Genomic DNA, 26,914 nt, shown 5'->3' on the forward strand with positions numbered 1-26,914 from the left:
GAAGCCTGTAAGCCTAAGAGAGATACTTTTGAGCAAGTAGTCCAGGAAGACCTGTCTAAGAGGTGAGACCTCCATGAGGGACACCAAGAACCAAGCCAGGCAAAATCTTAAGGGAAAGAGATCCAACCAAAAGATAACAGCAAATGCAAAGGCCCTGGGGTAGGAACTAGCATGATGTGTTGGAGGAATACAAAGACAGCAGGGGAGGCTGGGGCACAGTTAGTGGCCCTGGGGGTGGGAGGTAGCAGATGAGTTAGTTCAGGGAAGTGAGAAAAGCCAGATCACGCAGAGCCTGGTGAGTAAAGAGTTTGGACTTTATTCTAAGTACCACGGGGTTCACTGAAGGGGCTTAAGTAAGAAAAGGATGTGCTCTAGTGTAAAACGTAGTGCTGGCGGTGGTGTGGAGAATGAATCTGAGGAAGCAGGTATAGGCAGAGAGATCATGTGACGAGGGTGGATGACGGCAGTGAGAATAAGACTGTTGGCGTTAGCAGCGGAAGAAAGGATGATCCCATTGGGGATAAATTTTGAAGATAGGGCTGGCAGAACTTGTGGATGGGTTGGATGCAGACATGAAACAGTAAGGAAGCTTCAAAGTTTTTAACATAAGCGACTGGGGTGGCTGGTGGGCCAGCTATCAAGTCAAGCAAAACTAGTGGAGGGAAAGATTGGGGCGATGCATCAAAAGTTTGGCTTGGGACCTGGCGAGTTTGGGGTGCCTACCAAATGCTCAAGTAAACAGGCCACTGCTAGAAAGAAACAAAGGAGGTGACGCGATCGAGAACTGTGGGGGAGGCGTGGAGGGCAGCGGTCTCTTCTTTCTTCCCCAGACTGGAACCTGCTTCCTATGTTGAAGGAAATCTGCATCAGCTGCGTCTCCGTAGGAACTAACGTTCTCCATTCTGCCATTGAAACAGAGTCTCAGGCGTGGCGCACTCTCCTAGCTTCCCTTGCAGCGGGGGCATGGCCACGTGACACAGGCTCAACCAATTAGATGCAGCCAGCTTACACCCTGGGAACCAGAAAGGTGGAGAAGCAGGTGCCTTGGAGAACTGACTGGTGGGGGGCTACCTCCAGCAGCAGCCTCCAAGATAGACCACACAGCTGAAGGGTTCTGCAATGGTAGCCGCCGCGTGTCTTATTGTTGTTGTTATTGTTGGTTTGGGGGGAGGGGGTTGGTTTTGGTTTGGGACTGTTTGTTTGTTTGTTTGGATTTGGGCTGTGATTCTGACTGTATGGCCATCTTTTCTGTTTCTCTGGATTGCACCAAAAAGTCCTGAGCGGTGGGAAAGAGTAGAGCTGAGATATGGTACTAAGGAACGAGCCTTTTGGGGCACCTGGGTGGCTCCGTTGGTTAAGCATCCGACTTCAGCTCAGGTCATGCTCTCATGGTTCGTGAGTTCGAGCCTCGGGTCAGGCTCTGTGCTGACAGCTCAGAGCCTGGAACCTGCTTCAGATTCTGTGCCTCCCTCTCTCTCTGCCCCCCCACCGCTTGTGCTCTCTCTCTCAAAAATAAATAAACATTTAAAAAAAAATTTTTTTAAGGAAAGAGCCTTTTAAGATAGTGATATTTGAGCTCGGTTCTGAAGACTGGAAAAGAGCCAGCCCTGGGAAGGACAGGCAAAGGAGGATGCCACCCGGAAGGAACAGCGAATCCGAGGCTTTGACAAGGCGGGAAAGAGCTTAGCGCGTCCCAGCAGCTGGAAGGAGGCCCGCGTTGCTGGAGGGAAGAAGCGCCAGCGAGAGAGGCGCTAGATGAGGCCGGCTTCCCGCAGGAGTCAGGATGCCAAGGCACCCCGGCCAAGTTCCAAAGCAAAGACTCCATCCGCGCCTCTCTCCAGCCTTTCCCCTCCCCCACTGCCGGAACTGCGCGCTGTTGCCACCGTCGCCATGGTGATGGGCACTCTGTTTCACTCCCCGTTCGGGTCAGGAGGGAGCGGCGCGTCTTTGGGAGTCCCTGCCTCTCCCCGTGGGGAGACACGAAGCCGGGACCATGCCCGTGCTGATCCCCCCAGCCGAGCGCAGCCAGGACCCGCGCGTTGGGGCTCCGGCGTGGCGCCAGGCGGCCACGGCCACCCTGCAGAAGGCGCGCCAGCTGACCGACCGCTGCGAGCAGGAGGCGGTGACCATGTGGCAACCCGAGGACAGCGTGCGGGAGCCGCACGTGGCGCGCCACCTCTGCCGCGCCGCCAACATCCTGCCCTGGCGCTTCCGCGTGGAGATGCTCGCGGGCGGCGGCACCGTGGAGAAGCCGCCGCCGGGCGAGGGCGTCACGCTGTGGAAGGGCAAGGTGAAGCCCCCCGCCTGGCACGCCCGCCTGCCGCTGCCCCTGCACCGCGACGCCCGGGCCCTGCAGAGCGCCGAGGTGGTGCACGCGCACGCGCGCGGGGCGCGCCTCGCCGCCGCCCGCCTGGGCCGCGCGCAGCACCAGGTCAATGGGCAGCTGTGGCTGCTGCAGCGCCAGCGCGAGGCCACCGACCGCGGGCTCGCCCAAGTCCGCAAAGGCCTGCTTATTAACCAGCAGAGCAGCAAGCTTCGGGGCTACCGGCCCAAGTCTGAGAAGGTGGGACGCTAACCCCCCGCCCCACCCCACCCCAGGCCCAGTGGCAAAGCCCGAGGCCTCCGATCCCAGGTAGATGCTCGGCCTGAGAAAACCCCTCCCCGTAGAGAGAACCCCCACCTCCACCCCAGGAGTAAGGGCACCAGAAGATGAGGACACCCCCCAAGATGGGGTGCCTGGATTCCGAGCCCAGAAGGTGAGGCCCTCCCGTGGGCCTGAGACCCTCAAAGCCCAGTGAAAACACATCCAAAGCCACACACACACCTCGCGCTGAGGACAGTAGGTGACGTAAACCCACCCTAAACCCCCACCCCCACCCCCCCAGCCCCACTGAGGACAGTAGGTGATGTCCTGGTCCCAACCCTTGAAACTCTCCTCAAAATGTTTTTTTTAAGCCCCAGTCCTCCCCACCACAGCCTCCGAGAGTGAGAACCCCTCCTCCAGCCTCATCTGGGGAGAAAGGAACAGGTCCTGCTTACAGGTTGAGACCCTCAAACTCTGAGTCCTTGCACCTGGGAGTCACGTCCCCAGCCAGAGAAAGAGCGAGACCCCCTAGTCTCAGCCCTGGTGACGTCCTCCCCGTAAAGTGAAACCGCAGACCCTCACCCCAAAAGTGGGGAACATTCCAGCCTCCCCAGGGGACGACGAGACCCCACACAGAGAAGCTCCCACCTCCACCCTCTAAAGGGTAAGACACCCCACCCGGTGAGAGCCCCCTGAAAGAATAAAGGCTTCTCAGAGAGATTCCCAATGGGCAAGAGCACCCCCAACTCCATTCTCCAAACCGAGAGCTTGCAAACTTGGCAAACCCTCTACTACCCTGGAAGGAGAAATCTCCGTCCAGTCCTCTCAAAGGTGTGAGAGAGTCTCCTTGTCTGCTAGGTCCCTGACAAAGCTGACAGTATGCTTACCTGGGAGAAGGAGGAGCTTAAGAGCATGAAGAGGAAGATGGAAAGAGATATGGAAAAATCCGAGGCCCTGCTCAAGGTTGGGAATACCTCAGGTCAAGTTAAGAGGGCTGCAGGTGGATCCAAACGGGTGAACTGCTCTGACCTTGGGGACCGTGGCCACAGCAAACCCTCAATCCACACCCCTGCCCACCCTAACCTGACATTCACTGTATTTCCACTTTGTGAAATGGGGAAACTGAGGCTCTGAGAGATGGAGTTGGGCCTCAGAATAACAATGAACACCCTTCTGAGCCGAGCCCTGTGCAGTCACTGAGCTAACATCTTAAAACACTCCTGTGAAATAGAAACGATGATCCCCTCATTAGAGACAGGAAAACTGAGGCTCAGAGAGACACAGACTCAACCAAGGCACAGGGCTAGCCAGCGGCAGGGCTGTGGGTCAAGCTCAGGTGTCTTTTTGCTTCCATCCTTATCAAGATATAATTGACAATTTATTTTTTTTATTTAAAGTTTTTTTTTAACGTTTATTTATTTTTGAGACAGAAAGAGACAGAGCATGAACAGGGGAGGGTCAGAGAGAGAGAGAGACAGAATCTGAAGCAGGCTCCAGGCTCTGAGCTGTCAGCACAGAGCCCAACGCGGGGCTCGAACCCACGGACCGCGAGATCATGACCTGAGCCGAAGTCAGACGCTTAACCGACTGAGCCACCCAGGCACCCCTAATTGACAACTTAAAACTGTATATATTCAAGACGTACAACTTGATGATTTGATAGTGCTCTGGTTTCTCTTCAGATCGCATAAATCTTTCACCTTTTACAACTTGATGATTTGATATATGTAGACATTGTGAAATAATCACCATAGTCAAGGTAGTTAACATATCCATCACCTCACATAGTTACCTTTATGTATGTGTGGGAAAACACTGAAGATCTAAACTCTTAGCAAATTTCAATTATAAAATGCGATATTGTTCTCTATAGTCACATTGTTCTATATTAGATCTCCAAACTTAAGCATCTTGCATCACTGAAACTTTATGCCCCTTGACCATTTCCCCCATTTCTCCCTCCCCCCCAGGGCCCAGAAACCACCATTCTATGCTCTGCTGCCATGCATTTGACTATTTTAGATTCCACATATAAGTGAGATCTTTTTGCATCTGGTTTATTTCATTCAGCATAATAATGAACCTCCAGGCTCATCTATGTTGTCATAAATGGCAATATGTCCTTTTTCAAGGCTGAATAATATTCTGTTGCATATATAATATTATATACATATTATATTATCTATCATGTATTATACTATTGTTATATATTATTAATATATGATGTTAATATTATAAAACATTGATTATTATCTTAGTATGTTATATAATTTATAATATGTATATTATATATTACATCACATATTAATATAGTCTATAACAATATATTATATATTGTATGCTATATACTATATATTATAGCATATAAACTATATAATATATGCTATATATATTAATATGCCATATCTTATGTACTGTAATACAATACATAATACATAGCATGTATAATATATAATATATATGATTAAGTGTCTTTTTAATATATATTAACTATGATTATATCATTATATAATATTATGATTATATAATTGTTATTATAAATTTTATATAGCTTACATATGATATAATATAATTATAATATTATATAATAAATAATATGTTTATATAATTATATTATATTATATTTACATAATTATATCATTATACAATTATATATTATATCATATTATATAACATAATTTCTATATATGATATATGTAAATATACAACATATTGTAAAATATTACATGTTATAATATATTCTATATTACATAATTATTTTATATATTATAGTATATTAAGATATCAATTTGATTATAATACATCAATATTATATAATTAATATGATAATAGTATATATATCACATTGTTCCTTATTCACTAACCTATCAACAGACATTTAGATTGTTCTCATGTCTTGGCTATTGTAAATAATGCTGAAATGAACATGGGAGTGCCGATATCTCTTTGAGATCCTGATTTTCTTTGGATATATACCCAGAAGTGGGACCACCTTGTGAGTCAGCTCAGATGTCTTGAGCCTAGCTCTTTACATGTAATATGTGCTCAGTCTTTGCCACTTCCAGCCAGAGACGGTCTCTCACTACATCCTTCACTCTTGCAACAAGGGTTTCTTTATGAGGGCACTAATGAAGATGAAAAGGCAGCCAGGTTTGATGGAACCCTTGGGACCAGTTAAAGTTAGCTAGTAACTTGTGTGTGCTTTTGACTCATGTATTTAACAACTATTAATCCAGTACCCTGGTGTCTGGGTACCATGCTTGGCACTGAAGACAAATTAATGAAGAGGACAGAGACGGCCTTGCCCTCACAGAGTTCACATTACAAGGACATTCAAATAAGGGACAGACCAGGGTCCTGGGTGAGGTTGGGAGAGGAAATTTAAGAGCTGGTTGCACCACTATCCGTGGTGCTGAACCTTAGCCGTGCTCACCCACCACACCCCCCAGGCCAGGGTCATATTCTTTTAAATCTGGTGAGTCCTGAAAAATCCTTTGAGAAAGTCTGAAACTGACAAGGGAGAAGACCCTGAGGTTGGCCCCAGTAGGGAAGGGTTTGCAAGAGAGAAAGGTGAATGGAGAGGTGGGAAAAAAAAAACAGAGATGGAAATTGAGAAGGGCCACTGGAGAGGCCTAATGTACATATTTCTGGAGAAAAATGCTTACATCCAAACAGATCTGTTTCAGCTTAAGATAATGAATTCAAATTGGCACTCAGAACCTTCCCAGGGATCTCACTGCGTGTGTCTAGAAGGTTTGTTGTCCCACTGGGCAAGTTATTTCATTCTTTCTCTTCCTTCAGACCTCTCCATTCCTGCTTTCCTCATTCTCAATGAATGACCCCAACTCATGGGAGTCACTGAAGGGAACCTCATTATTCCTCTGCCAATGCTGTAATTCCGTCTACCTCTGCACCCACCTTCTCCCCGTTATTGGATCGTTCTCACCAGTGAACGAATGGGGAATTATTCTCTAACAAGTACAGATCTGTTTGGGATAATAAAAAAAAAATGTCTGGAAACGGACAGAGGTGGTGGTTATACATTAATGTCACTGAACTGTGCACTTAAAATGGTTAAAATGGAAAATTTTGTTACGTCTGTTTTACCACAATACAAAACAAAACAAAAACAAAAACCTCTAGATCCCATGCGCCCCTCCAGGTAATCCCCATTTCTCTGATCCTCTCTCTAACCAGTCTTGTCTGCATATATTGACCCTGTCACTTCTTTTTTTTTTTTTTAATGTTTATTTATTTTTGAGAGAGACAGAGAAACAAAGAATGAGCAAGGGAGGGACAGAGAGAGGGAGGCAGAATCAGCAGCAGGCTCCAGGCTCTGAGCTGTCAGCACAGAGCCCAATGCAGGGCTCGAACTCAAGAACAGCAAGATCATGACCTGAACCGAAGTCAGACACTTAACTGACTGAGCCACCCAGGCACCCCAACCCTGTCACTTTTGGGGGGCAGGAATTGGACTGGTTTTCCCCACTGCATCCCCACTCCCTGATACACTGCCCAGCATACACGAGGGGCTTGATGAGTATTTGAATTAATGAATGAAAGACTTTTTAAATCTATTTTTTACTCAAATGGTTGAATCCCAAAGATACAATATTCAACAAAAGAAGCTAGACATAAAGTACACATGGTATGGTTCCATTTATATAAAGTTCTAGATTTCAAAAGCAAATTTCTTTGAAGAACCAGATAGTAAATATTTTAGGTTTTGTGTGAAATGCAGTCTCTATCACAACTACTCAATTAGGCCAGTGTAGGGGCACCTGGGTCATGATCAGGTCATGATCTCACAGTTTGTGAGTTCGAGCCCCGCATTGGGCTCTCTGCTGTCAGCACAGAGCCTGCTTCAAATCCTCTGTCCCCCTCTCTCTGTGCTCCTCCCCGCTGGCACTCTCTCTCTCTGTCAAAAATTTAAAAAAAAAAAATTTTTTTTTTTAAATTAGGGCATTAAAGAGGCACTCGTTGGGATGAGCACTGGGTGTTGTATGGAAACCAATTCGACAAGTTATATTAAAAATATTAAAATAAATAAGGGGATAATTTAATTTTAAAAATTAAAAATTAAAAAAAAAAATTAGGTCAGTGTAGCACAAAACAGCCAGAGACAACAGGTACATGAATAAGTGCAGCTCTATTCCAATAAAGTTTTAGTTACAAAGAGAGGCAGGCAGTCCATAGGCTGTAGCTTATGGACATCTTAAGAAACAGGCAAGGGGCGCCTGGGTGGCTCAGTCAGTTAGGCATCCAACTCTTGGTTTCGGCTCAGGTCATGATCTCACGGCTTCTTCATGGGTTCAAGCCCCACATCAAGTTCTGTGGTGGCAGTGCGGAGCCTGCTTGGGATTCCCTCTCTGCCCCTCCCCAACTTGTGCTGTCTCTGTCTCTCTCAAACTAAATAAATAAACTTTAAAAAAAAAAAAGAAAGAAAGAAAGAAAGAAAGGCAAAACTAATCTGCAGGGCAGCTTAGAGGAGAGGACGGTAGGGGCACCAGGAACATTTCTGGGATGATGGCAATATTCTATATTTTGATGAGGGTGGTGTTTATATAAGTGGATATAACTTTTAAATAACCACAAGTATCAAAGAAATGCGATATACTTCATTTTATAATGGTGGAAGTAGGGTTTGGGTGGGAGGAGGAGTTCAGATAGATAGATGTTGGTGGGGGAGATACTCTGAGGACAGCGGAGGGCTCCTGGTACTAATTAGAGCAAAGGAAGAGAGACCCTGAGGCTAGGGGAGGGGATCAGCCCTGAATGTAGCTGGGGAGCAAAGGGCTGATGCAGGAAGACTCTTGGTGTAGATACAGCCAGTGCGATCTCTCCTCTTTATAGATGGGGCAGTGGATGGGGGGAAGAGCTTTCTTGGGGTGCCAGAGCAAAGCCAGGCACAGAACCCAAGAAGAAAATGACACCTAGGACAGGGAAGCTACCACCAGCCCCTACTGCTCTTCCCCTCTCCACCCAGGGATCACTGAAGGCTTCTGGACAGGGGAGGGGTGCGGGGAGGGTCTGAACTTGCCCTTGGAAATCAATTCTTCCCGCCTTCAACGGAGAACTGGAGAGGGTCCCGGTTGGAGGTGGCAACGCTTTGCAGCCTCCAGCAGGGAAATCGCTTCCCGCCGCCTCTCCCAACCTCCCAGCTCACTCTCTGCCTTTTTCTCTGCTCCCTCTGCTTCCTCGTTCTCAGGCCCTGGCCTCCTGCCGCGATACTCTGGCCTTCTGCTGTAAGGAGAGGCTCCAAGCTGTGGACCTTATGAACCAGCCGCTCGATAAGGTTCTGGAGCAGGCTGGCCGCCACTCCTGGGTGAACCTCTCCCGCATCCTTTCCCCGAGCTCTCAGGGCCAAAAAACGCCTCCTCCAGACCCTGTGGGCACCTATACCCCAGGTAGGCCTCCACAGAAAGGAGTGCACTGCAGTAGGTACCCTCGGGTGCCCACTCCTCCACTGCTCAGCCACTGCCATCCCTGGGGAATTGCCCCCCTAGTGAGGGGGGCTGAGAGCTCATCTCCACTGAGCCCACGTTCTTGATTAGCTCTTCACGCCCACTCCTGCTTCCCACACACTCCTGCGTGCGAGCACTCGCTCAGTCAGTCCGGGACGCTACTTCTACGAACTCCTCCCCTGGACTTTGTCCAGGTCCTTCAATAAAGTCCCCTCGCCCAGGGCCGAACACAACCTGAACACAGAGGAGGGGGGCTCAGAGAGCCAGGGTCGCCAGGGTCCGGGAAAAGGAGGCCTTGACTCTCCAACGAGTGTCCCCACACCGCCCGCAGAGTGCGCCACGGCGCTGTACGAAGCCAAGCGACTGTTGATGGAGTCCAAGGACACCTTGCTGGAAATGGCAAAGAACGAGGAGGACATCCGGGCGCAGCAACATCAGATAAGCGATGGCGTGTGCGCCTTGTTGGCGCAGAAGATGCGGGAGACCTTGGAGCTGAAGGTGGGCGCGGCGGATGCGACTGCCCGTTGGTGGGGGGGGGGGGGCTAGGATGGACCACGCGGGACTACAGGGGGGGAGGGGCGCGGGAGCAGAGGAGCCAGGAAGCCACTGTGATCCCCCTGTGCTCCCACCCCACCCAGGAAAGAATGAATATGACCTTAGGACTAATGCGGGGAACTATCCAGCGGTGCACGAAATTCAACCAGGAAATGTACATCACTCACGGCCTCATCAAGGTGGGCTTTGGCGCCAGACCGTGCGGGGTGGGACCAGGGTCGCTCGCCCGGCCGGCCCGGGGGCCTCACTGCTCCTCACACCGCACTCCGCCAGGGTCCTCTGTCAAAACGTCACCTGGAGACCCGAGAGAAGCTGGACAGACCCCTGGTTCGCGTGTACCAGAGACATGTGGGCACCCAGCTGCCCGAAGCCACGCGCCTCGCCCAGGTATGCTCCTGCGTGGCCCCCTCCGCGCCTTCCCGCTCTCTGCAGGTGCAGCCGCATCCCGAGGGTACTGCTGCCCCAAGCACACCTGACCCAGGTAAGACCCCCTCACCCAGGGCTGTCAGTCCTTCAGCTCCGGGAGGAGACCCTCCGGTACCCACACCTGTCTCAGAAAAAGTGCCCTCCTGAGCACTGGGTGTTGTATGTTGTGTGTGTGTATGTACAGAGAGAGAGAGAGAGAGAGAGAGAGAGAGAGAGAGACAAAGTGCCCTCAATCTGCCCGCCTCGCTCCCTCTTTTTTTTTTTTAAATATAATTTATTGACAAATTGGTTTCCATACAACACCCAGTGCTCATCCCAACAGGTGCCCTCCTCAGTGCCCATCGCCCACTTTCCCCTCTCCCTGCCCCCCCCCCCATCAACCCTCAGTTTGTTCTCAGTATCCAAGAGTCCCGGTAAGGCCCTCTCTCAGCCTCGCTGCTTCAGGGACGCCCGCCCAGAGGCTCGCCACCTCCCAGGTCCCGGCCGCCCCTCCCCCTCGCTCTCCGGGTGCGTCCCCTTCTCCATCCCCTGCCTGTTTCCGATTCCCTTTCCAGCATTTCTGGCCCCAGTGTGTGCCCCCCTGCCTCCGATCTCTTCGAGCCCCTTCCCAGGAGGGGACCTCCCGCAAGCACGCGTGGCCCAGGTGTGCCCTTCCCCTTCGGAGGCCCGCCCCTTCCTAGAGGTGTGCTCCTTTCACACCCGCATCCGGCCCCGGGCGGGTTCGCCCACCCCAGACAGTGCCCAGCTCCCAGCTCGGTCCCCCCACCCCCCAGGGGACTGAGAAGCTGCAGCGCCACATCTCGCGCGTGGAGAAAAACCTGCGGGAGCTGCTCGCCACGCGCCAGAACCTCGCCCGAAGCCTCAAGTACAAGAGGATCGGGTATGAAGTGGACTTCAACGTGGTGCGCCTGCGCCTGCGCCAGGGGCACCCGCACGTGTACCACCAGCAGGCGCAGCGCCTGGTCGACGACTGGGACCCGCGCACGCCGCCGCGCGCGGAGTCCAGCGCCCCCGCCAAGTGACAGGCGGGCCCTCTGCCCCGGCCGGCCATCTGCCTGCCGGGGCCTGCGGAGCAGAGACTGGACGGCTCCGTGGCCCTCCCTCCCTCTCGCCCGACCTGCCTTCCCTTTAAGCATCCTCTAGCAGAACTATAATTAAAAAGGACACTGATTACCACGTAGGAGGCACCTACTGTATATCACTCACTTACCCTACACCACCTGATGGGCAGTGTATGCTGGGAGTTAACAGGCTGGGCTGGGGCTCCAGATTTCCGGGGCGAATTCGAATCGCAGCCCCCCAAACTCAAGCTGTGTGGCCTTGGGCAAGTCCCTGCCCCCCTCTCTGGCCTCAGTGTCTTCACCTGTAAAACGGAGAGGATTACAGCACCCATCTCAAAGGCTTTGTAGGAAGGATAGATGAGTCCATGTGTGAGGCCTGTGAGAACGGTAGCTGCCCAATGTTACGCCGCGGATAAGCGGACGAGCTGAAATTGTAAGCCCTGATTCTAAAGCCTGCACTCTGAGCAAAATTTGGAGCTCCCCTCTGTCCTCCCCTCTTAGATGAATGCAGGCCCCCCCCCACACACTTGCTGTTGTTATTAACGCTACACACACACACACACACACACACACAGGTATAGAATATAACTACCACAAAGAATGAGAATTCACTATATTTGCAAAGGTGGAGGCAGGATACAGGAAAACCTCAATGGACAGCAGGGGACCAAGGTGCTGGTAATTGTGGAGAGCCGCCTTTGCCACTCCGAAATCCGAAGGGACAAGGTAGTCGAAGGCAGCCAGCCTTACAGTGCTGTCATGTGGATGCTGGGGACATAAATGCCCCTACCCACCTCTCTCCCTTGGCAAGGGTTCCCTACTGGTTGAAGCCAATGAGAAAGGAAACCCATTGATGCGGTCCATATATGCTCTGGGACACAGAGCTGCCGTCACCCCGCTGACTTTTGAGGCTCTTGCAGAGCCTTCTTGGGGCTGGGAATTGTCCCTTTGCCTGCAGCTTTGTCCGTCCACCACACCCCAAAACCTTACATAGGGATGCAAGCATTGCCTTTTGCATACAATGCCTCACGCTCTGGGTTGCCATCTGCCACCCTCATGCTTGCTGACACAGCCCCGGTTTGTCACCTCTGCTCACCCACTATTCCCCAACAGTGATTGCATAATCCCCTAGGTTGCCTCAGAACTGAGATTTCAGCTGCTGCTGCCGCAGGTCACGTCATGGGCACCCGGCGAGGCTCTCAGGGACACTATAATGTGGGGGTCATCATCCCATGCTAGAGATGAAGAAACAGATTCCAAGAAGGGGCAAGAGGTTAAGTCTGGACTTTAAAAAGTGTGGGGAGGGACGCCTGGGCGGCTCAGTCGGTTGGGCGCCCGACTTCGGCTCAGGCCATGATCTCACGGCTCTCGTGAGTTCGAGCCCCGCGTCGGGCTCTGTGCTGACAGCTCAGAGCCTGGAGCTGCTTTGGATTCTGTGTCTCCCTCTCTCTCTGCCCCTCGCCTGCTCCCGTTCTGTCTCTCCCTCTCAAAAATAAATAAACATTAAAAAAAATTTTTTTTTAAGTGTGGGGATGTGTCTACAAGGGGATATGCCACTGCCCAGAAGAAAATCTGCATGAGAACATCTACAGTGCCTGTCAATAATGCCACCTTGGGGGACCACATTCCAGACCTCCAGAATCTGAACCTCAGGGGGCAGAAGCTGGGGATGCGCTTTTCTAATGAGTTTCCCAGGGATGCCTGAGGCACACCAATGTTGGAAATGCACCCTCTCCCTCCTGCCAATTTCCCCGGGGCTGACTTCTGCATTGGCCACAGCAGACACTAATGGAGAGACCCATGAAAATGTTTTCACTTTAATTTCTTTTAAAGTCAGAAAAAAAAAAAAAAAACGTATGAATGTAGAATGCGTAACATTACATGTTATGTATACTATAGACAATAGTTTATAGTATATACCATATAATATATAACATTATAAATATTAAAATTAAAATGATTGAAACTATAAATCCAGTCTGGATTATATCATCTTTATACCAATGCAGAGTTTTATTTCAAATTTTTTTTATTGTGGTAAAATACGCGTAACACAAAATTTACTGGCTTAACTGTTTTTAAGCGCCCAGCTCAGTGGCATTAAACACATTCCCATAGGGGCTCAGCCATCACCATCATCCCATCTCCAGAACTTTTTTCATCTTGCAAAACCAAGACCTCTTTCACCATTAAATACTGACTCCCTATCACCCCTCCCCCCGCCCCTAGCTCCCACCATCTACTTTGTCTCTAATTTTGACTACTCTGGGAACTTCACATAAGTTACACCAATGCCGTTGTCAAATAATTCTTGAAGTTTCTTTTTATGAGGAGAGGGGCCCCCGGGTGAAAGTGCCTCAGATCCACGAAAGCCTTTCAACCTCTCCCTTAGATATCGGGCACATCCCCATGTCACTCAGTCGAGGTAATTCAGTAGCATCAACTGAGGCCAGGATTCCGCTGAGCCCTGGGAGATGTATTGTGCAATCAAACACGCTGTTGAGTTTCCTCCTAATAATTTTTTTTTAAGTTTATTGTTATTAGTATATCCACACCCAGCGTGGAGCCCAAACTCATGACCCCGAGATCAAGAGTCACATGCTTTTCTGACTGAGCCGGCCGGGTGCCCCTCCTCCTAATAATTTTAAAATCTGTCTGTTTTTCTCCATCCCCTGCCCCATACACTCCTCCACTTCTAGTCCAAGGCATCATCACTTCTTGCCTGGATGGTTTCTGACAACTTCCTCACTGGTCCTGCTCGTGCTGTCTTCTCTGGAAGGCACAAACTATATCTCAGCCAGTGTGGGCATTCTAGTCTCCAGAGCACATCATGGCATGTGGCCGCCACCACGCACGGCTCCTAGAACACAGTCCTACTGTCTTCATCCACTCAGGCTGCTGTAACAAAATAGCACACCTGGGGAGCTTATAAACAACAGGACTTTACTTTTCACAGTTCTGGAGGCTGGGAAGTCCAAGATCAAGGCACCAGCATGGTCACATTCCCGGGGACCCCCTTCCTGGTTCACAGCTGGTTCCTTCTCACTACGTCCTCATGTGGTGGAAAGGGCAAGGGAGCTCTGTGGGGTCTCTTTTATAAGGACATTAATCCCATTTAGCAGGGCTCCAATCTCAGGACCCAGTCACCTCCCAGAGGCCCCACCTCCTAATGCCGCTATCTTTGGGGGTTTGGAGGTCAACATATGAGTTCTGGGGGGACACAACCATTCAGACCACATCCATCTGACCTCACTGCCGGATCCGTATCCTACTCTACCGCCTTCTCAGGCAACTCTCCCCCACCACGCCCCACCCTTTGCTTCCAGTGTTTTTCAGTTCCGCCATTTTCATTTCTGTATCGGTTCATTGTTGCTGCTGTAACAAAGCACCGCAAACTTAGAGGCTTAAAACAATGCAAATTTGGATCTTACAGTTTCGTAAGTCAGAAGTCCAAACTGAGGGGCGCCTGGGTGGCTCAGCCGGTTAAGCGGCCGACTTCGGCTCAGGTCACGATCTCGCGGTCCGTGGGTTCGAGCCCCGCGTCGGGCTCTGTGCTGACAGCTCAGAGCCTGGAGCCTGTTTCACATTCTGTGTCTCCCTCTTTCTCTGACCCTCCCCTGTTCATGCTCTCTCTCTGTCTCAAAAATAAATAAATGTTAAAAAAAAATTTAAAAAAAAAAAAAAGAAGTCCAAACTGGATTTTACTTGGCCAAAGCCAAGGTGTCAGCAAGGCCCCATTTCCTTGTCTTCTCCAGCTTCTAGGGGCACCTGCATGCTTGGCTTGTGGCTCTTCCTCCATATCCTCAGCCAGTACCAGCATCTTTAAATCTCCCTCTGATTGACTCCTTACTTGTGTCATCACATCTCCCTCTGACCCTGACCCTCTTGGCTGCTGCTTATAAGGAGCCCTGTGATTACATTGGACCCACCCAGATAATCCAGAATTATCTCCCAATCTCAAATTCTTGGTGCATCTGCAGGGTCCGTTTTGCCATGTAAGGTAACATGCACAGGTTCCAGGGATGGACATCTTTGGGGGTGACGGGGGGGCACTATTCGGCCTATCAGTTTCTTTCACAGACAAAACTTTCTTCTGTCTCTGAGCATTTGCACACGTTACTCCTTCTGCTTAGAAAATTCTCTCTTAAGTGTTGTATCAGCGAATGGAAGTTATACCATTCATGTTATACATACGTGCGAAGCAAGTAGTTCATTGTTTAAGAATGTTTGTTATAAAGATGTTTCTAGGAATGCTACTTGTGGGGCACCTGGGTAGCTCAGTCAGCTGAGCATTCGACTTTTGATTTCCGCTCAGGTCATGATCTCGAGGTTTGTGGGATCGAGCCCCAGTCAGGCTCCGCACTGATACCATGGAGGATGCTTGGAATTCTCTTTCTCCCTCTCTCTGCCCCTCCCCTGCTCACTTGGTCTCTCTCCCTCAAAATAAATGAATAAACATTTTTTAAAAAAGAAAGAATGCAACTCGCAAGCTGCACTGAGAGGAAAAAAAGAAGAGAAAGTTATCTCCCTACCCTTTCTCCTGTGTAACATCTTCAGTTTCTCTGGCCCTATACACTAGGTCAAAGCCCCAGTCACACATGCCCATGGTACCCTGCACTTTTCCTTCATAATCCTCGAGTCCTTTGTGTGTGACAGTCTAGTGACTGTAAGCTCCCTGAGGGTACTGCTTTAGTGTGGTGCTCTAGAAGCAGACCTCAAAGCAAGAATTCAAGTGTAAGAAGATTATCAAGAAGGTGATCCCAAGAAGCCCTAGGTTAGAAGCAGGGCAGTGATGCAGAGAGAGAAAGCAGCCAGTAACAGGTGTCAAATAAGCTACCACCATGAGCAACGGAGGCTCAGTCCTGCTGGGGACCTCTCAGAAATCATGGAGACCGTGCGTCTCCGTTACTCCAATCAAGGGGCAAGGGAGCTGGTGCTTATCCACCACCCCTAGTCAATCATTGATTGAGGGCAGCTCTGGGAAGATGGGGAGACCCACCCAGCTTCAATGGTCAGAGATAGCCCTCAGGCATGGAATCGCGGGCGTTAGCAGTTGGGAAGGCCAGTGCAGTGTGCCCGGGAATGATGCCAGGAGGATTTGAGTGGGACACCAACAGCACCTGTTGCAAGGAGGGATCCTATCTGTCTGATTCCCTCTGTAGCCCCACTACCTGGCACACAGCAAACACGGGGCAAATATTTGTTACATGAACAGTGAACAAATCAATGGATTAACTTAAAGTTTGCAGAGTGTTTCTATGTGCCTTGCCTTACTTAAGGTTCAGTTTTAGAAATGGGAAGTTTCCAGGCACCTGGGTGGTTCTGTCGGTTGAGCATCCAACTCCTGATTTCCGCTCAGGTCATGATCTCATAGTTTGTGAGTTTGAGCCCCACGTGGGGCTCTGTGCTGACAGCGTGGAGCCTGTCTGGGATTCTCTTTCTCTCTCTCTCTCTCTCCCTCTCTCTGCCTCTCTCTCTCTCTCTCAAAATAAATAAATAAACTTTTTAAAAAAAGAAAAAGAAATGGAAAGGTTCCTTGGTACTTCTCCAGCTCACCACAACTTTGCTTGTTTCCTTATTCTCTTTCTAGTTTGCCTAGTAATTAGGAGACTGGCAGAGGAAGCTGGGAAGAGAGGAAAACCTGGTCGCAATCCTTCCTAGCTGTGTCCTCTTAGGCAATCTGCCTAACCCCTTTGAGTTTCCATTTTCTCACCTGTAAGACTGTAGATTATAGAAGCAGTCTCTCACCAGGCTGCTATGAGGACTCATTGAGACAATATTGTATGCCATTCCTCCCCAGTGCTTGTTATATAGGAAGGTCTCCATAAATGGTGAGACTCAAGTGTTTTTTTTTTAATGGAGGTGAAATTCACATAACATAAAATTAGCCATTTTAAGTGAACAACTCAGTGGCAATTGGTGAACAGTGTTATGGAACCACCATCTGTATCTAATTCTAAAACATCCGCATCACCCCAAAAGGAGAGCCCATGTCTATTAGCAATCATTCCCATTCTACTCTGCTTCTCAGAGATGTATAGCCACAGAAGGGGGAGAGACTTTGTGAAGTAGTGAGTCTCTTGACCCAGAAGCAATTAAGCACGAGCTAGAATTTACCAGGGATGTTGTCGTGGAGAAGACTCACGTAGAACTAAAACAGTACCCTATTGTCCATCAACTGATGAATGGATAAAGATATGGCATATATACAGTGGAATATTACTCAGCCATCAAAAAGAACGAAATCTTACTGTTTGCAACAGCACGGAGGGTGCTGGAGTGTGCTGTGCTAAGCAAAATAAGTCAGAGAAAGACAAATACCATACCATTTCACAAAAATGGGATATTTAAGAAACAAAACAGAGGAACATATGGGAGGGGGAGAAAAAAGAGAGGGAGGAAACAAACCATTAGAGACTCTTAAAGATCGAGAACAAACTGAGGGTTTATGGAAGGAAAGGGGTGAAGGATGGACTAGATGGGTGATGGGAAGTAACCCTCGTGATGAGCACCGAGCGTTATATGTAAGTGGTGAATCACTAGATTGTACTCCTGAAACCAGTATGACACTAGGTGTTAACCAACTAGAATTTCAATTAAAAAAAATAAAAGTTAACCCCACAACAAAAGTATGGTTATTTTGTTCAGTATTCTAATTGGTGGGGGGACAGAGTGGTTCCTCATTGTGGTTATATGTAGGGATCGGCACTGCAAAAATATCAAGAATACACTGTTTTCTTTTAAGGGGTCAGCAACATACGGTTGTGGTCACTATCTATTGCCGTGTAAAAAATGACCTCAACACTCAGTGGTTTGAAACAACATATCTTAGTCTTCTGTCACAAGGTCTCTCACAAAGCCGAAGGCAAGATGTTAGCTGGGGCTGTGGTCTCCTCTGGAAGTTCTCCTGGGAGAGGCTCTGCTTCCAGACTGAACTCACCAAGTTGTAGAAAGATTCAGTCCCTCCTTCCCAGGCTGTTGGCCACATAGGTCTCCCCAACAGGGCAACTCATGGCATTAGAGTGTGAAAAATAAGGCACATGAGACAAGTCAGAGACAGCAAAAGTCGCAGTCTTTCTGTAACCTAATCTTAGAAATGACACCCCATCACTTTGCCCATATTCTATTCATTAAAAGCAAGTCACTAGGCCCAGCCCACACTGGAGGTGAGCAAGCTACATGAGGAAGTGAATATCAACAGGCGGGAAGTCTTGCCAGCGATCTCAGAAGGTGCCTACCGCAGGGCCCAATATTTAATCTATTTGAAGATTGTTAAGCAAAACCATTGAACAGTTTAAGAAAAGATAAGGTACAATTTGGGGGTGGTTTTCTCAGGATGCAAGGCGTTTTTCTGGCTATGACGCGATGTACATATTTAGCCATGATGGAAATTTGGATACGCTAAGGATAGATTGAAAGTTTCACTTTCCTGCTTCACTCTTCTTTTTGGAGAAATTTCCTTGTCCACTGTCTCCAGGATTTCTTGCTTTGCTTCAGTAAGGGTCTTCTTTTTCTATCTTTCTCCAAAAATACATTTTAGGTGGACATAAGAAATGGAACCTTGGGGAAGGAGGGTACAGATTTCAAAGTTTACTTCCTGCTAGTATCAACTTAGAGCCAGAGATGTTTGGGGATTTAAACAATCATAGGCTCTTTGACACAAGCCACACATAATTTTTTTCAATAACAGGTTTCTCCCAAAAAATTAGTAGACTTTCAGTCTGTTTATTTCTGGTCAGTTCCATCTGTGATAAATAACTTAAGCCAACAAATTCATCCAAATATGCTTAATATGCCTAAAAATTCTAGACGGCCTCTCTCATCAAACCCTCCTATGGCAGAGCCTTATCTCCTACATCCTCAGTGTCGGCAACAATCACCACTGTCTAGCTCCAAAACATTTATCACCCCAAAATAAAACACTATGACCATTAAGCAGTCACTCCCCAACCCCTCCCCCAGCCCCTGGCAATCTACTTTCTGCCTATATGGATTGGCCTCTTGTGGACATTTCATGTAAAAGAAATCATACAATATGAGACCTGCTGTGTCTGGCTTCTTTCACTCGTCGTGTTTTCTCCTCTTTCTGCTTTTGCACATTCTGAGTCCATCTTGTTTTTACAGGACTTTGCTGACAGCAGCGTGAAGCAGTCAACACACTGCTCCAACATTCTAAATTTTAAAACAATTTCCTCTAGAGTTATAGGCTCTGCACACATTGTAATTAACAGCCTTATCAAAAGTTTTATCACAGCAGAACACGAGTTACCAGCTTTTCAGCATGTACCCATGGGTCCTCACCACTTCTTGCTAGGCTAGAATTTCTCAATGGTGGGGCTGTTGACATTTTGGGCCAGATCATTCTTTTTTTAAGTGTGTTTATTTACTTTTTGAGAAAGAAAGAGATCAGAGGAGGGGCAGAGAGAGAGGGAGGGAGAATCCCAAGCAAGCTCTGCACGGTTAGCACGGAACCCAATGTGGGGCTCAAACTCACAAACCGTGAGATCATGACCTGAGTCAAAGGGGGGCACTTAACCAACTGAGCCACCCAGGTGCCCCTGGGCCAGATCATTCTTTGCATTATGGGGCTGCCCTGTGTTTTACAGAATATTTAGCAACATCCTTGGCTCAGTGGATGGCAGTAACATCTCCCTCCAACTCAAGACAATCTAAAATGTTTCCAGACTTTGCCAAATGTCCTTGGGGAAGGGACAGAATTATAGAATTGTCCCTGATTGAAAATCACTATGCTAATCCCATGTCATATATTTGTAGTTCTGTTGCAGTAACATCCTTCTCCTGGTACTAAATTCTGTATTTGTTAGGGTACAGATGTGATTTTTAAAGCACATAAGCCCAGTACAACAGAGTAGCAAGGTAAAATTTCAGGTACGCAGTCCAAGACTGGAGGAAGGATGGCTGGGGGGCCTCGTGATTATCTTGCTATAGCTTTCACCTTGTGCCCCTCCTCACACCTGTGGCCAGCAGAAGGAAAGAGGGAAGAAGGAAAGGGTATGTTCCTCCCCTTTAAAGGTATGACCTAAAAGTCATACCTACAAGTCCTGTGCATTCCCATTGGCCACTGCTTACTCATATGGCCACGCTTAGCTGCAAGGGGGACTGGGCAATGTAATCCCTACATTGGTGGCCATATAGCCAGCTCAGGTTTATGTTTCTCTGCACTCAGAATGGGGTATGGGTTTGGGGGAAACTTGAAGCTTTTGTGACACTCTCCGGCCATCAACAAAGGTTTACCTGAAGGTGCAGCTCTTGAGGGAATGCTTGAAAGATGGAATAAACAGTTGAGTGATCAGAATAACCACAGGTGGTCTGGGAGTAAGCATCTCAGTCCTAACAAAGTTGTTACCCCGTGGAATTCTGTGGAAAATGGTGAAGAACTTTCTAGAACCTAGAAAGAGAGGAGAGGGAAAGGGTCCAATCGCCTCATTTTACAAAAGGAGACACTAAGACCCAGAAAGGAGCAGCAATTAAATTTAGGTCTCAAATTGAGCTTGTCGCAGGTTTGGGCTAGAGCTGAGGTCCCCTGGATCCCTGCTCAGAGATCTCTTCAAATCCCCATTCATTCTCTAGAGCTGTGGTCTGAGGAATTAAACCAGGAGGCTATGGCTTTGACATGTATGAAGGAGGACACCACTAGATCCTCGAAAAGGAAGATCTAAGCTGAGGATGATTTGAGGAATCCAGAGAGGCCAGTGTGACGATAGAACAATATTTTGGCAAATGAAATGTAAGTAGAAGTGATACGCACAATATCCCTCATTCCCTCATTCCCTTAAAGGAAAGGAACATGCTCTCCCCTTCCCCTTTCCTCTTTCCAACAAACTGGAAGGTAGGATGTGATGATGGGAGTGGGAGCAGCCATTTTGGGCCACAAGACAAAGGCTGCATATTGAGGGAAGCAGAGCAGCACAATAGAGTGAGTTTGGCTCCCTGGTTGCTGAGTTTCCATTCCAGCTCTGAACCATCTACTTCTACTTTTACCTGAAAGAAAAAAAAATGGCCTTGTATTTCTTAAGCCAATTACAACAACCACACTTTTTTCTAAATAATACATTTTAAAAAAATTATATATATATATATATATATATATATATATATATATGATGCCTTTGGTTCCCACTTTGTGTTAGAATGAGAAGCCCGAGGCCCCTATGTCTCCTTCTTCCAGAGACATAACCCTCCACCACTGAGCAGCTATCTGCTCCCACCTCCCCCAGTTCATCACATTCTTACCAACTCAACCCTTGTGTCCCTGTGAATCATCATATCTCTAGCATGAGATTTAATGATCCTGTTTTCTGGGGTAAGCTCTGAGTGCCAGGTGGCCAGGAAAAAGCAGGCTCATCTTGCTCTGAGAGGCCCCTGCATGATTCTCCAGCCTTACCCTTCTTCCTTCTATGCTGCAAAAAGTAGTGAAGAACGTGGATGCTGGAATCAGATACAAGTTCAAACCCTGGTGCAGCCAAGGATTCACTGAGAAACCTGGGCCAACTTACTTAACCTCTCCATGTCTCAGTTTCCCCAACATGAAATGTGGTCATGGGGCTCCTGGGTGCTCAGTCGGTTAAGCATCCAACTCTTGATCTCCACTCAGATCTTCATCTCAAGGACTGTGAATTCAAGACCACGTTAGGGTCCATGCTGGACATGAAACCTACTTAAAAAATATATACGTGCATACATACATTGGTCATAGTAAACAGTTCTTTCTTCACAGGGCTATGAGAATTAAAAGAGATGCTATATTGGGGCACCTGGGTGGCTCAGTCAGTTAAGCCTCCGACTTCAGCTCAGGTCATGATCTCCTGGTCTGTGGGTTCAAGCCCCGCGTCAGACTCTGTGCTGACAGCTCAGAGCCTGGAACCTGCTTCGGATGCCGTGTCTCCCTCTCTCTCTCTGCCCCTCCCCACCTCATGCTCTCTTTCTCAAAAATAAATAAACATTTTAAAAATTTTTAAATATTTATTTTAAAAAAAGAGACGAGGGGCGCCTGGGTGGCTCAGTCAGTTGGGCGTCCGACTTCGGCTCAGGTCACGATCTCACGGTCCGTGAGTTCGAGCCCCGTGTCGGGCTCTGGGCTGATGGCTCGGAGCCTGGAGCCTGCTTCCGATTCTGTGTCTCCCTCTCTCTCTGCCCCTCCCCCGTTCATGCTGTGTCTCTCTCTGTCTCAAAAATGAATAAAAAGTTAAAAAAAATTTTTTTAAAAAGAGACGATATATTTAAAGTGCTGAGGATAGTACCTGGCACACAGTGAGCACTCCATAAACAGACAGGACAAATTTCAACCTGAGTTATTAGAAGCATGATAAAGAGGACAGGAACAAGCTGTGATGGTACATAAAACTAAGGAGATCTTACCTACAGGAGAGAAGTCAGGTCAAGCAAGGCTGCCCTAAAAAGGCTGACATTAAAGCTGTCACCTGAAATATGAACAAGAATCAATCATATTTAAAAAGAAAAAAGGAAAGTAAGAAAGAATGTTTTAGAATGAATGAACAGTCTGGGCAAAGGTCCTGGGGCAAGAAAGAAAGTATATGAAAGTCTATCAACAAAGATCTTTCATATATATGAAAGTATATATGGTATAACCACGCTGGAGAACAGTATGGAGGTTCCTCACAAAACAGAACTACCATGCAATCCAACAATTCCACTTTCGTTACCTGAAGAAAAGGAAAACACTAGTAAAAAAGATACATGTGCCCCTCACGTTCATTACAGCACTATTTACAATAGCCAAGATATGGAAGCAGCCTAAGTGTGTATCTACAGAAGAGTGGGTATAGAAAATGTGGTATATACACGTACAAACAAAAGAATATTACCGAGCCATAGAAAAAGAATGGAATCTTGCCATTTGTGACAATATGGATGGCCCCAGCGGGTATTATCCTGAGGGAAATAAATCAGAAAGAGAAAGACAAGCACCGTATCATTTCAGTTATGTGTGGAAGCTAAAAAACAAGACAAATGAACAAACAAAACCGAACAGAAACAGATTCATAAATGCAGAGAACTGGTGGCTGCCACAGGAGAGAAGGATAAGGGAGACAGGTGAATTAGGTAAAGGGATTAAGAGGTGCAAACTTCCAATTATAAAATAAATAAGCCACAGGGATATCATGTATGGAATATAGTCAATAATATTGAAATAACCGTGTAGTGACAAATGGTAACTAATCCTATCATAGCAATAATTTCGTCACGTACACAAATATCAAATCACTATGTGGTATATCTGAAACTAATATTATATTGCATATAGAAAAAAATTAAATTTCAGGAGAAGCTTATCAACAAAGATCTGACATTTCATGAGAAAGAAGGAGGAAGGGAGGGAAGCAGGGAGGGAGGGAGGGAGGAAGAAAGTGGTACACTTTCAGGAAGCTGAAAAATATTTTTAGGGTGGTGGTGGATGAGGCCGGAGAGGTGGCCAGGGACCCATTGTGACAGATCAGATTTCTGTTTGGATGTGGTCCAGATGCCTTGTCCCTTATACGTATTTAATTTAGGACCTCCCTCTTCTTCTGCACATCCCTCATTGTTTTCCTCACATGATCTCTGTTGGAAAGTCCCTTTCTTCCATTACGAAGCTCATTAGCGCTGATGGAAAATTCTATGGTCCATCAGTATACTTGAGGGTTCAAGGACTGTCAGGATCAGCCGTCCTGAGTACCCAATCTTTATCAACAAACTTCTTTTTTTTAATGTTTATTTTTGAAACAGAGAGAGAGCGAGACAGAGCATGGGGGTGGGGGGGGGGCGCAGAGAGAGAGGGAGACACAGAATCCGAAGCAGGTTCCAGGCTCTGAGCTGTCAGCCCAGAGCCTGACACGGGGCTCGAACTCATGAGCCGCGAGATCATGACCTGAGCTAAAGTCAGACCCTTACCCAATGGAGCCACTCAGACACCCCTATCAACAGACTCCTGAAGAGGTTCACTCCGTCAGGACACTCACCAAGCACATAGTCTAATGCCTTACAAATTGGGGAAAGGCTTCTCTGGGTTTGTTTTGTGTGATCCTGGAGCTACACACATCTCTGAGTCTCGGCACTGCCATCTGCAGTACTGGAGGTCAAGGTGGGAAAATCTGATTCGCTTCACTTGGAGGAAAGTCTCACTCCATCCCCATCTAGGACCCCTCCCCCTTCATCCGTCCCATAGGACTTCTCCACCAGCCCAGCACGTTTTGTCACATTGATTCTCAACGTGAACCACTCTTTCTCTTTCCCCACCCCCATCTTACGCCTCAACCAGAAGACACCCACTCGGGCATGTCCCTTCCTCAGGGAAGCCTTGCCAGATCCCTTAGTACTCTTGGTTGGGCTCAAGTTCTCATGGAACCACACTCCCTCCCCCACACCTCAGCAGATTTATCTTAATGAACCTTATATTCATTAGTGGGATTGTTTTTACAAGTATCCCCCGCTTTCTGAAAGCTCCCATTATACCACTTCACTCTTAGGAAAGACCTACACTGGTATCTGTCTTTGATGATTAAAGGAAATTTGAAGACAATTTCTGCTTTGATGGGGAAAAAAAAAAAGGCAAAAAGTGAAAATGGCATTCGACATTTGTTTCTCGGTGAGCCGCGATAGAGGCAGTGCGCACCTCATGCATCACAAGTCTCCCTGCCAAGCTCCTTCCCTGGGAACTACTCTCAGCATCTCCGCATAAACACGTGTGGCCAACTGATCTTCAACAGAGCAGGAAAGAATATCCAGTGGAGGAAAGGCCGTCTCTTCAGCAAGTGGTGCTGGGAAAGCTGGATAGCGACCTGCAGAAGAAGGAACCTGATCCCTTCCTCACACCGCACACAAGCCGCCATAGCTTTGAACCTGTCTGGGAGCATCAGCGCTTTATCGCAACTTATTTTGTTCATCCGTTAGCAGGGTGTGTCCTGAAGTGTCAGAAAGGCTTTGGCGGGGGGGGGGGGTGTCTGAGAATGCTCAAAATTTTTTTCCACACAAAGTAATGGTGATCACTGCTTCACTTTATGCCACTTGGGCTTAGGAGTCCTCTACTTCGGGGGAGAGCAGGGGAAACCTGCTAATGACTGACTGCCTCCCCCAAGGAAATCTGAAGGCCACGACAGCATGGACCATATCTAAATTTCCTCCATTATATTCACCATGCCGGAGCCATTGTAGACACTTAATAAATGTAGCAGGAAGGAGACCAGGGAGGGACGGAAGAAAGTAAGGGAAGTCCTACCTAAAAATGCTCCCCCCAGGGACGCCTGAGTGGCTTAGTCCCTTAAGCGTCAGACTTTGGCTCAGGTCGTGGTTTCACGGTTCGTGAGCTCAAGACCCACATCAGACTCTGCACTGACAATGCAGAGCCTGCTTGAGATTCTCTCCCTCTCTCTGCCCCTCTCTCTCTCTCTCTCTCTCCTTCTCTAAATAAATAAATAAATAAATAAATAAATAAATAAATTTAAGAAATGTTCCTCCCACTGTGGGAGGAAAAACACTTCCTGTGTAACACCAGCAAGCCTCCCCCCCCCCCCAGCAGGAATGGCCCCATGTCTTGTCCACAATCAAGAGAACTTCAGGAGGCCAGTATTTGGAAGACCTTATTTCACATAGACATTTTCCACCCATGATGGAAAGGCATCCAGAAGGCCTTGATAGCTCACCAGTGGAGCCCCCTTGAGATCCACGACGTCTTATCAATTGACACGTAGCTGACAGCCCTGTGAGCATCGGCTCTGTGCAGGTAATTCTAGCATAATCCCTTTTCCGGCAGTAAGTTTCCACACACTTGCTAGAATCCTCTCTCACTCACTCATTCATTCCCATCTCTTTCCTCACCCATTTCTGAACACAAAAACATGTTTGTGACTCTTCATTGCAAGAGTAACCACAGTTGCCATTTCTGCTGGCTCATGGCACTAATACATTATAATCATTCTTTTATCTTCATCACGTGCACAACGATTGTAGCCATCATTAATTGCTATTAAGTCATTGCATCCCACAGCAGGGTGAACCAGGCCTCTTCCCAGCAGACTTGGCTCAGCCCATTGATGGTATCAATTTATGGCCACCTCCTTCCCCTCTCCTTTTCTCCGCCTTCATTATGAAAAAGACATACAGTGCACACGCCATGCAGCTTCCAAAACACCAACTCGCTGACCAGAGCCAATCTCCTAGTGGAAAGAGGCAGGTGTCCTGGGGTGTGGCAGGGGCTTGTCCAGGGCTCACGCCTGCTAGTGGAGATCAGTTAGGAATCTGCAGCCACTGTCCAGGTCATGGATATTGGCCATCCCAACTAAGAACTGATTCTGGAGAGAAAGGGATGAATCCAAGAGGTGTGCAGGAAGTAAAATAGAGTGTTCTGTAAATAAGAGACGCTCTTTTAAGTGCTTTGACTATATTAACTCTTTACAACAGCAAACAAGATGGACTTTATCGTCTCTTCTTTACAGACATGGAAACCGAGCCACTAAGAGCTTATGTTATTTAAGTCACTGAGGTCGGGCAACCCAACCAGACAGTCTGATTCTACAACCTGTGTCTTTAACCATTATGTTACTGTGACTTCCACTCAGCCATCTGCTTTCTCTAAAGTGAAGAATGCCCACGTATTTGCATTCCCTCTACCTGCCCCCCCTTACACACACACACTCCCTCATACACACATACACCTACATCATACTGATTGGCAGGAATGAGAGAAGTTGAGACACATAGATGTGCAAGGGGTAGACCAGACGGCAGAACGTGGCCCTGCACTGTGGGCTCACTCAGTCAAGGTCTGAGAGAGAACTGTTTTGTTGCCAGACCTGCTTCAAGACACC

The 26,914-nt window shown here is 47.8% G+C and overlaps 1 protein-coding gene across 4 annotated transcripts; it reads left to right on the top strand.

Moving 5' to 3' along the window:
• Positions 1 to 1,921: 1,921 nt before the first annotated feature.
• On the top strand, positions 1,922 to 11,209 carry CCDC105 (coiled-coil domain containing 105). 4 transcript variants are annotated; one of them, XM_042977317.1, is made up of 8 exons: positions 1,922 to 2,563; positions 3,443 to 3,547; positions 8,793 to 8,991; positions 9,380 to 9,546; positions 9,687 to 9,782; positions 9,877 to 9,990; positions 10,584 to 10,672; positions 10,803 to 11,209. In XM_042977317.1, the coding sequence occupies exons 1-8, from the start codon at positions 1,994 to 1,996 to the stop codon at positions 11,170 to 11,172; spliced, it is 1,710 nt and encodes a 569-aa protein (XP_042833251.1). In that variant the 5' UTR covers positions 1,922 to 1,993; the 3' UTR covers positions 11,173 to 11,209. The 4 variants fall into 4 exon arrangements, with proteins under 4 accessions (XP_042833251.1, XP_042833252.1, XP_042833253.1 ...); XM_042977318.1 differs by lacking the exon at positions 3,443 to 3,547; XM_042977319.1 differs by lacking the exon at positions 10,584 to 10,672 and having other exon boundaries at positions 10,803 to 11,143.
• The last annotated feature ends 15,705 nt before the right edge of the window (positions 11,210 to 26,914 follow it).

The sequence above is a fragment of the Panthera tigris genome, chromosome A2 (genome assembly GCF_018350195.1).
Source record: "Panthera tigris isolate Pti1 chromosome A2, P.tigris_Pti1_mat1.1, whole genome shotgun sequence".
Classification (NCBI taxonomy): Eukaryota; Metazoa; Chordata; class Mammalia; order Carnivora; family Felidae; genus Panthera; species Panthera tigris.

Coding starts and splice junctions, on each gene's coding strand:
- CCDC105 (XM_042977317.1), top strand. CDS start 1,994: ATGCCCGTGCTGATCCCCCCAGCCGAGCGCAGCCAGGACCCGCGCGTT. Junction 8,992..9,379: donor TGTGGGCACCTATACCCCAG/GTAGGCCTCCAC, acceptor CACCGCCCGCAG/AGTGCGCCACGGCGCTGTAC. Junction 9,547..9,686: donor GGGAGACCTTGGAGCTGAAG/GTGGGCGCGGCG, acceptor CACCCCACCCAG/GAAAGAATGAATATGACCTT.